Below are 15,127 nucleotides of genomic sequence, written 5' to 3' on the forward strand. Positions count from 1 at the left end.
TTCAAGGCCAAGGTCATGTTTTGGTACACTGAGTGTATATTGTGTGCACATAAAAATATTGTTTCTTTCTATATTTTGAACAGTTTAACTTTTAAACACTTGGTTTAAATACACAACGGAATTAGATTAGATTAGATTAGATTAGATTAGATTAGATTAGATTAGATTAGATTAGAATTGCTTTCATTCATCGCTGCCGTCTTACTGACCTTATCCACTCATTTCCTGACTATAACAATCATGGTACAGAAATGCAGCCACATGGACATGCTATGCAAGTGCTGCTGAGACTTGATGGCCCTCTTGCGTCGTGTGATGCCTTTTTTACCCCACTAGATGGCAACATTGCACCTGATACGTGTGCTTTTCATAGGTCTTGACCTGAAATGAAACGAGACTGGGGATTGCTAGAGATATGTAGCCTAAAGGACTGAAAAATGTATAGCACTCATTTTTCATCACAGCAGTTTATTAAATTTCTAGTCAATATTTGCTGACGCTATAAAAGCACTTTAGGAACAACAATTATACTTGTTTTTTCCTTTCATGTTTTATGCTGATATTAAAATGGATCGAGTCTGCTGGTGGCTTGACACGTTTTAAAAGGCAAACACCTATATTTGTCCACTTTATGTCGACTGGAGAGCATATTGTAAGACATACGCTCCGCTCTCATAAGCATATGCCCTGATTTTACAACTAGTGATTTTTACGAGTCTTCCGTTCAATCAGGCCATTATTATCATCAGCCCAACCTTTTTGATTTACAGGAACATCTGGCTGTACAAGAGACGGACTGCAGCGCCTACAACTCCTTTCTCATCAGTTACTTCAAAACGTCTAAATCACGCAGGGAATTTTAATAGCCTTCCCATATGTGGACACTTGAACATGAGTCCTCGTCAAGTGTCCTATATGCACACACATATGCAGACGCACCTTTACATCATTTAAATGGCGTGCGCATTCCTGTTTGCGAGTAATGACCTGAGATATTTTGCAAACCTTACGTCCGGGTGCCAAGGAGTTAGTAAATCGCGGTATTAGCATGGCTGGGAGATCGGGGCCCAGACTGACATGCCTGTTTTTGGATACTGGGACAGTGATATTTGGGGTAACCGTGTGCGTTGGTGTTTGGGGATATAAATATACGCCACCCCGGAGGCCTCCGGTGTTCGCGCGGGCCTGCATGCCGACCAAGGCAGACAGATCACTTTGAGGGAGCCACAATCAAACAAATGTGCTGAAGGATAGATATGAACTTGTGCGTGCGTGTGTGTGTGTGTGTGTGTGTGTGTGTGTGTGTGTGTGTGTGTGTGTGTGTGTGTGCGCGCGCAAAAAAAAATAAATCCTGAGAGACTTTTTATCACTATTTATTGTGTCGTGTACTCACGTGGTAGGGTGCTCATATTTCTCCTCCCACAGCAGGAGACATAAATAAACAGCTACAGAAAATGATGAGATGATTGCCGCGGGTTTGGTGTCTAACCTTGACCGTTTATGGCATTTCTCGGCGGTTTGCTGGTCGCTTATTATGCCGAAATGTCACTCAAAAAGTAATAGTTAAAAACAAAGTAAAACTTGTTTGGGGTTATTAGAGTGCCAAAATATATAACCTCATAATTCCAAATAGTCTGTATTTTGTTTTAATTATACGTGAGCTTTTTTCCCTGAGCCCGCAACCGCCAGCATCAACGTGTCAGACTCTTTCATTTGAGCCGTTTTTTGATAAAATCTTAATTTTCAGATATAGCCTCCTGATAAAAACAACAAAACCAAACGACTCTTTCATCCTTTCCATTTCATTATAATTAAGCAAACAGTACTTAGTGAGCAGATGCCTCCCCCGGACAATTCAATTTGACAATTTAGAAATGACTCTAATGATCGGAGGAAAACCAGGACTGGCGAGCAAAGTGGGGAGAGCTGCAGCAGCATCTTCATTTCCTGCTAGAGCTGCTGGATTTGTTCGTCCGGTCTTCATGCATGTGGGCTCACCGCGCAGTTTCATGGCTCCGTGAGCAACCATGCAAATTTTTTGTCACACTTTTTTTCTTCATCTCTTTTTTTGTGCTGTTATTGTTTGTGAGCAGTTGCTTTTGAGTGACTGCAAATTTCTTTTTGGGCAGCAGGACGCAGAACAGTTTAGCTGTAATCCTCATATTTATGTTGGATTCAGCATTTAGTCCCGCAAGATTTATGTAATGCATCTAATCAAAGCTAATTTCAAACCACCGGGCTGTAACACAAAATTGTGCGCAGCGGCTGCCAGGCTCTGTCTTTTCTTTTTTCTTTCTTTCCTTTGGTGCGCTGAAACTTTGTTAAGCCCATAATCTGCCGGAGTTGATACTCTGAATGAACACTTGGACTTCTCCGTGCAGTTGATTCCGAATCTCGTGTGAAAACAACAAGACGGAGCTTCAGTTAAAAAAAAAATACAAATAAATGTTTGAATAAAGTCCTTTTTCTCCACAGCACACGCGCGCAGAATGTGGACAATTAAAATATTGGTTTTTTGGTTGTTTGATGTTGAATTAATCTGAGACATATACGCATAAATCTGCGCGCAGATGGTGAGTGCTTCTCGGATTGTTTCACTCCACTAGTGCATGCTTTGTCACATAATAACGAGACAAAAACGAAAAAAATGTTTGTATATGATCCTCATTAGAACATTTAATCAGAATCTGTTTGGGCTTTTTGCAGATGGATGCGGGGATATTTCGTGGCGTGCAGTTTCTCTTGCTCTTCTCTTTGCTCACAGACGGAAAACTATATGGATCAAACTAACTTCCTCCCTGGAGCTGGTGTTTGATTGCCATGAACATATTAACTGTCAGCTCTAAACACTAAACACAAAAAAGATTTAACACGCACACATCACGCACGCACAGAGAGAGAGGGAGAGCGCGCGCAAAGCTTCAGGCTAAGTGGCTGGGGCGGGACAGTGCGCGGAGCGAGGCGGGGACAGAAGGCAGGCGGGCGGGCAACGTGGTGGTCGGGTTGGTGGACAGATGATTGTCCGCGTTATTAACTATGTTTGAGGCGTGCAGACCACGCCTCCTTCACCTACTAGTCCTCCCCTTTGCGTGCAGACCACGCCTCTTTCACCTACTAGTCCTCTCTCCTGTTTGGCATCCCAGAGATGGTCCAAAGTGATTCCTCAGGGAAGGAAAAAGAGCGCAAATCACCCGAGCGGGAGATGAGGAGGAGTTGAGCCGCTGCTGCCCGGGACTGCCGCTTAATTGCGCGTAATCTTCCGTTTCATTCATCTGAGCTGAGAGAGAGAGGAGGGGAAGACTTTGTAAATAAGGAAACGGAGCTAAGGAAAGCGAAACGCGTTTTCATCTCCTCGTTTTTCGTTTTCTCTTTGGACTGTTTGTTTGCAAAGAAAAAAAAGAAAAGAGAGAGAAAGAGGGGGAAACTGACATTTTTGCTCGCGTTTATGTCAGCTGCACCTTGATCCCGGGGACTGTCGCCAACTCAGTGCAGCCTCTCATCCTGCGCTTCCCCCCTCTTTCATCGTTTCTCACGCTGTTCATCTTCACACAGCTGCTGCTTCCCCACTCCGTTTTCCTTCTGGAGTCGCTGACACGAGGTGCAGCTAACCTCGGATGCTGACAGCTCCCGGCCTCCCTTTATTCTTTCTTTCTTTCTTTTTTTCCCTTCCACATGTCGCATCTTTTGTTTACTTTGAGAAACACGCCGCAACTAAACGCCGAGTGAAACAGACCACGCTACTTTGCTCGTTCTGACAGCGCGATCAAACAGACAAGCAAGAGGAGGGGAGGCAGGAGGGGAAAAGAAGAAGAAGAAGAGAGAGAGTGAAAGGAGGGAGCCGAGGAGAGGAGGAGAGAGAGAGGGGGGAGAGAGTGAGTGAGAGATAGAGACAGTGTGAAGGTGCGTTTTGATGTTTGGCATCCACGAGAGCATCCAGAGGAGTGGGAGTAGTATGAAAGAAGAGCCCATGGTGGCCGGGATGAACGCGGTTCGGACATGGATGCAGGGCGCCGGGGTGCTGGACGCCAACACAGCCGCCCAGAGGTGAGCCCGAGGCGGCCTTGGCGGTGCGCTGACTGCGGGGCGTGGAGACCGGGGATATGGGGGGGAGAAAAGCCGCTCAGATCTGCGGTGTTAAAGACGGGAGAGCGGCTGCATCACTTGGGGCAGCACGAGTCCCCAGAGGACGCAGTTGTGGGATAATCACCGCTCCCCCTCCAGGCATTTCAAGCCCTTTTCCCCTCATTTTTCTCTTTCTTTTTTCTTTTTTTAGCTCAAAGTCCGACTTACTAAAATATTGTATGTGCCTCGAAGTTTTTTATTTAACGGATTTCAGGAAGAAGGGGCTGTAACAGTGACTAAAACTCCAGGGCGAGCGGGGTTTAAATGTTCCCTCAGCATAACTTTAGTTTGAAAAAGTGAGCGCTGAGTTTTGCTTAGACTTTTCAGCTCACTTTGTTGTTTACTCCTCCTTTATTATTCATATTATTAGTAGTAGTTGTGATTTTGTTGTGATAAAACCGAGTAGCTTATGTGCATATAGAATTATATTTTTCAGGTCTACAATTTCGCAGTTTTCCCACAAAATAAAAGAAAGTGAATTTGATTTCATTAAAGCTGCAGTAGAAAGTAATGACGCTAACATGGACGACAGGCCTACCATCGAGAGAGCAACTGATGTGTCCAAATTATGACGTTAATATTAAATAGTACGTCGAAGCAATTTAACTTTACGCTTTAACATTTAGCCATATTTCTGTAATTATTGTTGATGAAACTGCAGCTTTTTTATTCAACTGAACAGAGACGAATTTTGCCACCGATGAGGTTGAATCTGAGGGCAGGTTTCTGTCGTGCTGTGATTCTATTTTCTTCATTTTATTCTTTTTTTTTTTATGTATATATATTTTTTTCAATGCCCGTCGTTTTGGATGCTAGTTGGTCTGTGCTTGTGTCCGCAGCGGAGTGGGTCTCGCTCGGGCACACTTCGAGAAACAGCCGCCCTCCAACCTCCGCAAGTCCAACTTCTTCCACTTCGTCCTGGCTTTGTACGACAGACAGGGTCAGCCTGTGGAAATAGAGAGAACCACTTTCGTCGACTTTGTAGAGAAGGAAAAGGTGAGTTTGCAAATTAAATATACAAACCACACCACACACACACTAGATATGTTGTGTGGTATATATTATATAATATAATAATATTATATATATTAGTTATAGTATATATCATATATATTATAATATATATATATAATATATATTATATATATATATAGGTATGTGTATATTATAGTGATATATAACAAGCCTTATTCTTTATTTTCATCGTCTCACCGCCTGGAATAAAATATTCAAAGGAAAGAGTACAATGTTTAAATTGCAGCGAAGCATCGACTGACGCCTGACAATATAGTCAAAGTGATAAATTACCAAACTCACACAGCAGGGATTATTACTCCCGAAGGCTTTCCTGATGTGATTTTTAGACGTGGGTTCCTAAAAAAATATAATACTTTCAGACTTCTGATTATATTTGTCATTACTCTGACTTTCTGCATAGCTGCAAAATAATGAATATTACACATATTTACAGCAACTTTTGCGCTCATCTACCGAGAACCATATTGACTTTTATATTCTGTGACAGCTCAGCACAGCATGCAGCCCATTCCTGCAGGTGCTCTCCTGACAAGCTTCTTCATTTTCACATGTTTTTTTTTAATTTTCTTTAAAAAGGGAACTTTCAATATTAGTCTTTGAAGTCACATCGATATAGGAAAATGTTTTACTTATTAATAAGTGCTGCATTTATTAGCATTTAACAACGACTTCTTTATAATTAATTATAGTCAAATGTTTTTGTGCTGCCCAATAAGAAGACGTTACACATTGCGCGTTGTCGTGTTGGGGGGGAGATAATAAATGTGTTGGAAGTTGTATCGTTTTAAAAAATAGGAAATAAAATAAAATGAAGCTGTGGGAGAACGGTAGAATAGTTTAGGTTACAAAGCTTAAAAACAAATTTAAAAAACAGTGTTTTTAAAAAAACAAAAAACAAAAAAACAATTAATTATTAAGAAGTTGGGTTTCTTATTCTTTGTCAAATAGCCTCATTAAAAGTTACGGATTCCTTTTTTATTTTTCTAACTCTTCTCTGCAAACTCGATACGAAGAGGTGAGAGAGAAATGAAAACTTAATTTCGCTGTAGATATGAAGTTATGATATTTCGCTGATGTAAAATATATATACATATATATATATATATATCAAGTTGTAGACATGCAGTCGAAGTACCAGGACGAGGTGGCTCGCTTGTCTGCTTGCTTTTACCGGGTCTGGTTTAATTTTCATAGGAAATGACGGGGGAAAAGACCAACAATGGGATCCATTATAGACTTCAGCTCCTCTACAGTAACGGTGAGTTTGGTTTCCATAATTTTTATGGAGCAATAACAGAAGCAGCGTGTCAATGAAACGTCAAACGCAAGTGAGAAAACTCTGGAAATAAATGGTTTAGGTGGTCACTTGGTTGAGCTTCGGTTTAGAGGTTTTATAGTTTTCTTCTATGGATTTATTAGCTTTCAGCCAACATGAAAGATGATAACTTCAGATATTTTTAAATTATTGCATTATTACTCATAAATGAAAAAACAAAAGCATGTTTTTTAATTATTATTTGTATTATTTATGTATTTATTTATTGCTGTTTCTGTTGCTTCTACCAATAAACGCAGTGTATTTCTCTTTAGGAGTAAAAAACTCCAAGCTGCAAAATAAAACGTCTTCCTTTTAAACTTTTTTTTAAAAGTCTTCCTTCCTTCGTTGAACAATTAAGTTGTATTGATTATATTTTAGTAGACTCCTGCTGTGCTTATTTTCAGTCTTAAGTTGATACTAAATATTTATGCAGATAAAATCAACACAGTAAAGACAGCAAATTGAATTTTCAAGTTCCAACCAAACTGACAGCGTGCAACAAATACTGAAAGTCATTATTAACAGTTTAGACTCATCGTTTCCATGAAGTGGCTCGCAGGGGAAACCAGAAAGAATACATTCTGTGCTCAGAGAGATTCCCCAGCCCGTAAACGCTTTGACTTTTTAACATGTGTGTGTGCAGGGATCAGGACGGAGCAGGACTTGTATGTTCGTCTCATTGACTCTATGACTAAACAGGTAAGACGTGCTTCCTTATACTAAAAAACAACAAAAAAGAGAGATTAGTAGCGTACCACTGTGGTGAATAAATTCCCATTTTTATTTTGTCTTACTGGTTCTACAACTAACTGGGATGTGCTCAAAGCACTAGGAGGGATTTGGTTTTGTCAGTGGGAAATGGGAAGTGAAAAGAATTGCAGACATATTCAAAACCTGCATGGATGTACAGGAGCGAGTCACTGCTGCAATTTCCCAGTCTCAGTGGGCTCAGATCAGGAATGCAATGATTCAGCTGTTTTGACAGTCAAATGTAAATCTGAGCCAATTTTCTCAAACACCATGATTTTGAGCTCATTTTGCATCATGGGTCACATACAGCCCACTTTGATCTGAATAGGGCCGAACTTACTAAGGTTGAAGAAGGTTAACTGCACATTTAATTCCATTTAATATAAGAATAAAAAGAAGTGCAAATTCAGCGGCACGTCTCGGTTTTTCTCCGTGATAAAGAAATGCTGCTGAAGTAAATGAACGACATCTATGTCAGCATGTGTAAAATTACTGAAAAACCGCAATGATGCTGATGGTGAAATGCTGATATTAAGTCAAGAGGTTAATGTTTACCTCTTGACTTAATTAATTAATTAATTAATTTAGTGTAGTATGAATTACAATGGCGAAGTCCCGTATTGGTAAAATTGTAAAGCTTGTGAAAATACAGTTTAAAGTCCAAAATCTATGCAACTATTCACAGTTTCATCCAGATTGTCGGATTAGAGTCTTTTCCAGGCCAATTCTGGCTCTGGGACCTTATGTTTGGCACCACTTATTTAGACACACCAGCTCTCTTTCTTTTCTTGGTCAAGTCTAATCTCACTTCATGTTTGACAGTGCTGCATTGTGCGACTCACTCAGTTGAGGTCAACACAATTGCTATCATCCTCCTCTGAAGGCTAAAAATCTCCTCTTTCATACTCTGATTAGGAATGGTGAAAAGACCTTTCGCACCTGCATGTATCACTGAGCATGCCTTTAATTTTTATTGAACATGGAGGCACTTCATTTCTCGAGGTCTGAGTTTGAGTGCATTAATGGTACGTTTGTACAGACAAAAGCATCTGCCGAATGAATCTTATGTCATGTTTCTCTTCTCTCCACATGTTTTGCGATCGCCCCTCAACATCTATCCAACCACTTTACCACTCAACGTGTAACTCCACAGGTAAGTGGTTTTTTGGTTTTTTTTTGCCATTTTTTAATGATGTTTTGTAATACTAGAAATTCCCCTGACACACACATAGTCACTGATGAACCAGAATATAGGCCTGATTTCTTAAAACAAACCTCAGAAATGTGTGAAGCTCTGTACATTATGAATGCACTCGGATTCAAATAATGGTGTTGTGTGTTTAGAGTGGGTAAAACACAACAGTCGAAAAGCCCTCAAACTGTCTCCTCCTCCCTGACGTGGGAACAGAAAGTGAAATAATGCCTCTGAGATCATTAACCTCAGTGTTTTGTCAATGCTATACCATGCAGAGCCCGCAGGCGCCGTTCTGTTTTCCCCTCTGCATAATTCACACACACGCATGAATCCATAGTCGTGCGCGCTCACAAGCAGCGCTTTTGGTAACCGTCCACACAAACTCCACTTCTTCTGCCCAGCCGTGAAATGTTTTCTCTCACTGTAGTGCTCTGACCTGCTCTCACACCCTGCTGACCCGTATCACTTCTTTTCCCACTGGTCGTCTTTCTGTCCTGCCAACAGCCTGTAGCTACAGCTGGCTTGTCAGCCACTTAGAGCTGATGATTTAAAAGCATTTGTATTGTTTTAACATGGGGGGGGAAAAGTTTTTTGTAAAGAACTGGAACTGCCCTTTCTGGGACACAGAAGGTTACAAAGGTGCCACAGGGGATTTCACCCAGTTCGTGGTTGTTGAAGTTGTGTACTTAGGTAGTCTTGTCAGTTGACTTTTTACAGGTATAATCAACATGGCTTTTGAAGCAACTATTAAAATATTGACTATTATCCAGAAAAAAAGGATATTTGGAGATCATGGACTATGTTATATAGCTTGTTGTCTCTCGTTAAAGTCTTTAAAGGTACAGTGTGGAAATTCTCACCACTAGGTGTCAGTAGATTGCAGATTACAGTCAATTCTGTCTGTTCGTAAACCTAGCTACGGTGGCTGCTGTAGGACAAACACAAAAAAAAAGGAAGACAAACTTTTTACTTTTTTCAAACTCTTATTTGCCAAAATTACATCCAGTTGTACTTTTCGAATTTACTTACTTTATATTTATGCAGGTGCAGGCACAAATTTAAATTTAAATTTGTTCTCTTCTTCTCCGCCTTTGATGTACTATGTGGTAAGGTTGGGCGATATGTAAAAATTTTCCAACCGACAACCCTCAGTCCAATACGTGATGATAGGTGATATATTCATGCAGGCACAGACTTTTCGATGGGCAGAGCAAGTAATCATGACAGACTGATTTGCTCATTAAATTTATAAGTTTTGTTTGGAGGGAATATTTTACCTTCTTTTCTTGTTTTTTCAGTATTAATATAGCTACTTTTTGGATTATTATTATTTATTTATTTGAGATGCACCAAATTGCACAAAAAAGACTTAATTACATGTAGGATATTTTTTTTTTGTTCGCTGGAAGAGACATTTTGATTTTTAACTTTTTTGTTTAATTTTGTATTTGTTGTTTGGTCGAGTGTGTAAGACAGATAAACACTGGAACGCCTGTAAACACAGTTATAGTGGAAAAAAGAAGCCATTTTATCTTTGTTTCCCTCCCCACCATTGTGTTTTTTTATTTAAAATTAATTTTTTTTCCTGAACATTGGCTACTGCCTTTCTTTCTTTCTGTTATGAGTTTGAGGAAATGAATCGCTGCATTTGGGCGCACTCTGAGAGGATGCTTTTAAAACAGAGCTATTATTTTTTTTCGTTGACTGCTTCTCTTAGCTTCAACCAACATTATTAGCAAACTTACTCTTGAGCGAATAAATAAATCGCCCTTGTAAAAACAATTGGTGAAAGACTTCGTACAATCGTCAAACCAAGGAATTTGGCTGTTCTCTAGCCACATACATAAATTGCAATTACGGTACGCAACACACCAATGTCCATGTTGGCCACTTTATTCGAAATGGGGCGGGAACATGGCGCCTTTTACGACCTGACGCATTTTTAATACAGTAAAACTAAGTTTATGAGAATGCATCACTTTTAATACTCTAATAATTCATTAGTAGTAAAATATTCTTTTTTTCCATTAAGTAACATCAAACGACTGATTGCACCTTTAAATTGTGGAAACATTAAAAGATGGCCTTTAGAACAAAGAGTGGCTGCTGTTTAAAAACCTCTGTGTTGACATCTTGATAGGACTAAATTAGTGTTCAGTCAATGGAACATGAATTGCATGCCATTTCAAGTTTCTAATGATCCATTACAGTTTGCTTTAGCTCAGTTTAAAGTATCGCTCCCTTTCTTTGCCTTTGGCTCGGTTAATCACTTGGTAAACATGCATGGAAATGGCTAAAGTTTATTGCCTGTTATAAAGGTACATTATGTTAGAGATTCTTTTGAAGATATCTGACTGTGTCCAGATGTAGATAACATTTATGCGTTGGACTGTATGGTGTCTCCCGAGCTTGCTTCTCCTGAAATGAGGTTACGTGTACAGGTAGGTGCATGTGTTATGAAGAGCTGTAGGCGACACTGGAGCTAGTGTGTCTCTAAAGGTTATTAACTCTGCTATTCTCAACTCATTATCTGAGCCTTTGGGCAAAAAAATAGATGAACTATCTGTTCTCTACAACCCTCCTATCTTCTCTTGCAGGAGTATAAAATATTTGACTCTGCAGTGGAGAGAATCTCTTTGTGCTGTTAGTATGTCTCACATCACAATTTTTCAATCAGTGAATCTTAAAGCCCTGAAAACTACATTTAAATCTTTAAAGCGTTGTGAAAGATTTATCTATACGATGCATATCATGTTTTTGGGGCTTTTTTAAATTAAATCTTTTGATAAGATTGGATAGATTTTGTTTTCAAATATTCCTGGATTCTGATTAATACATATAAAGAGGGAGGGGATATTTTTTTAATATAGTTTTGCAAAGCTGTTGTAGTTTTGCCACTATAATCTTGCCTGAGCTGTTCCTCCGAGGGTCATATCGTTTAGACCCCCCCCCCCAACAACTTTCTAATTTCAGATCGCAGTGTCGGACCATTTTTGTGAAAAAGCATTACCAATCCAACACCTGCTTAACAGCATGTTTAGCCAGCTGTGCAGGGTGAGAGGGTAAGCCGGGTGTTACTGAAAGTAAGTGTGCGGTTATCCCCTCGCTTGACCACATTATGACTCCCTCCTTACGGATGGATGGATTTTTACGCCACCTTACAGTTCGGTCATTTAGAGTGTCTTTAAATATGTTGGATTTCTGATGTTTTGAGGCAGCTCAGCTCATCTTATAAAATGTAACCCTCTCTTAGTGCTTAGAAAAAGCTAAAGATCGGTCAGGATTACTACATTCAACGCATGATTGTTATTCCCATCTGCGGTACTTGAGAGTGTATATTTGGGAGTGTGGCTCTGTTATGGCACCTGATTGTCTGTTTGTCTGAGGAAAGGTGGAGGCAGGGAGAGGAGCACCATGCCCCTAGCATAGAACAGAACAGGCACCAGTAAGGACATATGCTCACCACCCACTTAATTAATTAATTGAGAATACAATTATCTAATCCATCCAAACATATTCAGCTTGGCTACGGCTTCCCCAAAGACTCCTCAATCTCCATTAACAATAAACCAAAATAATTAAATGATACATTGCCTTACTTCATAGAATTTAAGCCTAAAGAATCATGCTGACAGATGTCTTTAATTTACTACACCAGGATATCTTTTATAACTTCTTTACACTGACAGAAAGGGGAGTTTCACCGGTCTGTTCAACATAAAATCTTGGTGGGCTATATGTGGGCTGCGATGCAGAATGAGTTTGACATCTGTGATCTAATCTGTCAGTCACATGACAATAACTCAGGACATTCATTGAGAAATGTTTCCAGCACTTTGTTGAATCTGTGCCACAAAGAATTAAGGTAGCTTATTAGCAAGGTGTGAGTAATGAAGTGGCTGTTGAGTGGACGTGACATTGATTAATGGGTGAAAGGTGCTACTGCGATGGTCTTTACGCCCAGCCTACAGACAGCTATGCAGACCCTCGTCTGCATGTTGTAGCGGTGTCACTAAAGCGTCACAAACGACCGGTCTGTGGTTGAAAAACCCTCTTGGTAACCTCTACACAAAAGGACACAATTGCAGTACCATATATAGAGCATGAAAATGAGTAGGCATGGACAAGTGTTTCAAAGCGGCTTGGGAATGTCCAGCCACTTTAGGTTGGTTTCTGTAGCTTAAATAAACAGCTGTATAAAGGGGAATCAGCTGAGCCGTCAGCTGATGTGGGCTAGCACTGACATCAGCTGAGATTGGCCAGGATCGCGGCTGACTTTTTTTTGTCTTGACCAACACTACACTTCATTAGTCAGAAAAGTGTAAAGCAAATGAGGGTGACTGTTGTCTAGACAAGTGGGAGGTAGAGAGATCAGCCACAATAATGGAGTATAGCATCAGTGGATAACTCGGCTGAAGAAAGGCCACCTTATGGTCTGCTGACTTTACGGCTCTGTTTTATTGAGGCTGTGGAGGCTACTGGATGCTGTAAGGAGTTTGTAAAAACATCAGCTGTCTGACTCCTTCTGTCGTGTTAAAAAAGATCCTTTGGAGTCTCCCCACACTTTCCAGAAAACTATAAACACTACTTTATTCCAATCTAGTTCTTTTCCTGCTTTTTATTTTATTTTATTGTCAGCTTTGAAGAATTTGTGTGTTTGTATGTGTTGCCAGTGGACACATTCACTTCGCTCTGCCTCCTACAGAAAACCAGCAGTTCATCTTCTGCTCTCCAAGTTGTTTTTGGCTGCAGCAGTGTGTCACTTGTAGCCAGAAACTAATGCTGAAGACTTTTCCCTGGCTTTCAGAGCGCCACAACTCTTACCTTAAGATTCAGTATTTTAGGAATTTGACCCATATCAAATACTTACAGTTGGGATTTCTTAGCTTTGATTTTTTTCTTTTTCTGTTTTTTGCCATTTTTTTAAAGACAGATTTTTTTCTTATGGGTTATTCAACTTAACTGTGTAGTAAACATACGGCCCGAGGGCCAGAATCGGACCATCAAAGGTCCATGTGCGAAATGATGGGACATGCCTGCTATATAATTCATTTATAGTTTATTAATGGGTAATTGCAACAATTTTCTGTCTTTTGAGTAAAACAAAGCAAACACACAAGTTGACCAGAAAGATCCGAATATGTCAAAATAACATAATGTGATTTTCAGCAGTTTTTTTTAAGTTTTGGACATGGTTAGCTTTGTTTTAGCCTTTTTTCAAAATCATTACATTTGTTGACTATCCTTTAAGTTGTAAGATGAATGATACTGTAAAGCAAAACACACACAGAAATAAAAAATATCACAGAGCCCAGCTGCACTGGAGTTTTTCTTCCCAGGAATATAAGCCGGTTTGAAAATATTTTGGAGCCCTGCAGGAAGAGAACGATCAGGTGAAACCTGAGATGCAGTGGAAAAATACAAACAGTACCTGTCCTGAACGGGGCTGTAATTCCAGTTTTTAATCTTCTTTTATTTATCTTATTTTCTGGAAACACAACCTTCTCAGAGCCTGTGGCAGCACTTACAAGTACATGTGCGCTATCACAGTCGGCGTGAAGTGTTAGCCAAGCGTATGCAAACAAATAAACAGAGAAGACACCGGCAAACACATACCCAGACTTATGGACGTCTGGATGCAGATGCATATTTTCACCGGTAAGACGTGCTCACAGCTGCACACAGACGCACACACATAGAGGGAAAGTCCCTGCTGCAGCGGTGTGCTACGGGTGGGTGGCCGCGACCAGCAGTGGCCTTTGGCTTTGAGTCCAAGGTGGGCTGAGAGTTTGTGTTCCACCCAACCCCCTTGGTGGAGAAACACAAAGAGCCACTGTGTTTAAGAAAAGAGTGAAGGTATGATAAGGTGGAGAGAGGTCTAGAGAAATAGGGTGGTGGGGGTGCTGGAAAAATGTTGAGTGATTTCTGGAATGCTTCAGAGAGATTTGAGATGGACAAACAAAGAAAAGCAAGCTGAGGAGGGAAGATGAGCCTGAGACAGAGGAAGATGACACAAAAGGGATGAGGAGAGCCAGAGAAAGACAGATGGAGAAGGAAGGAAGGAAGGAGGGAGAAGTAGAGGGTAGCCAGATGGGACTCCGCTCTGAAACTTGTGACAGCCCGTGGGAGGAATATCTTTGCGAAACTCTTTTTCTGATTGGTGTGTTTGTTTTTGACAGCCGTACTGTGTTGGATGGTTAATCATAGCACAGCAAAAATGAACTCTCTCTTTGTTTATATTACTCTGTGTGGGTGTATTCAACTCGGACGCTCTATTTTTGAATCGATCTATTGTGTGACTGCGTGTGTGTCCTCCCCATTTCCTCCATGGCTTGTCTCTAAATTGCCTTGAGACGGCGGCGTGTAACGGCTGGAAGGCAGAGCAGCAAGCAGTTCTGGCCGGCAACTGCTGATCTGGATTCTGCTCTTAAATCCATGTCTAACAGGATGGCTTGCTTAGGGAGCTGTACTTGGATCAGGAGTAAGGAAAGTAAAGCCAGCGCGAAAAGAGGTTGCAGACTAGAATCTGTGCAAATGTGTGCGTGTGTGTTGTTGCTAAATTAAAGCTGGTCCCAGTCCAGCGTTTAGAGGAGGTTTGCGTCGGGTTGCTGTATTGCTACGAGCCTGGATAAGAGGGATGAGTAGATAACGAATTTTGCCCTCTGTGTGTGTGTTGTGTGTGTGTGTGTGTGTGTGTGTCTGTA

The 15,127-nt window shown here is 40.6% G+C and overlaps 1 protein-coding gene across 4 annotated transcripts in view; it reads left to right on the forward strand.

The window, feature by feature from the left end:
* Positions 1–3,009: 3,009 nt before the first annotated feature.
* Positions 3,010–15,127, forward strand: part of ebf1a (EBF transcription factor 1a) — a 64,984-nt gene continuing 52,866 nt past the window's right edge. For all 4 annotated transcript variants that reach the window (XM_014331856.2, XM_005916437.3, XM_005916438.3 and 1 more), the window contains exons 1-4: positions 3,010–4,044; positions 4,962–5,118; positions 6,355–6,418; positions 7,122–7,177. In XM_014331856.2, coding sequence (XP_014187342.1) covers positions 3,911–4,044; positions 4,962–5,118; positions 6,355–6,418; positions 7,122–7,177 — 411 coding nt within the window. In that variant the 5' untranslated portion in view covers positions 3,010–3,910. The remainder of the gene's footprint in view (positions 4,045–4,961; positions 5,119–6,354; positions 6,419–7,121; positions 7,178–15,127) is intronic.

This window comes from Haplochromis burtoni, unplaced genomic scaffold (assembly GCF_018398535.1).
Source record: "Haplochromis burtoni strain Fernald_Lab_line unplaced genomic scaffold, NCSU_Asbu1 Contig_19, whole genome shotgun sequence".
Classification (NCBI taxonomy): Eukaryota; Metazoa; Chordata; class Actinopteri; order Cichliformes; family Cichlidae; genus Haplochromis; species Haplochromis burtoni.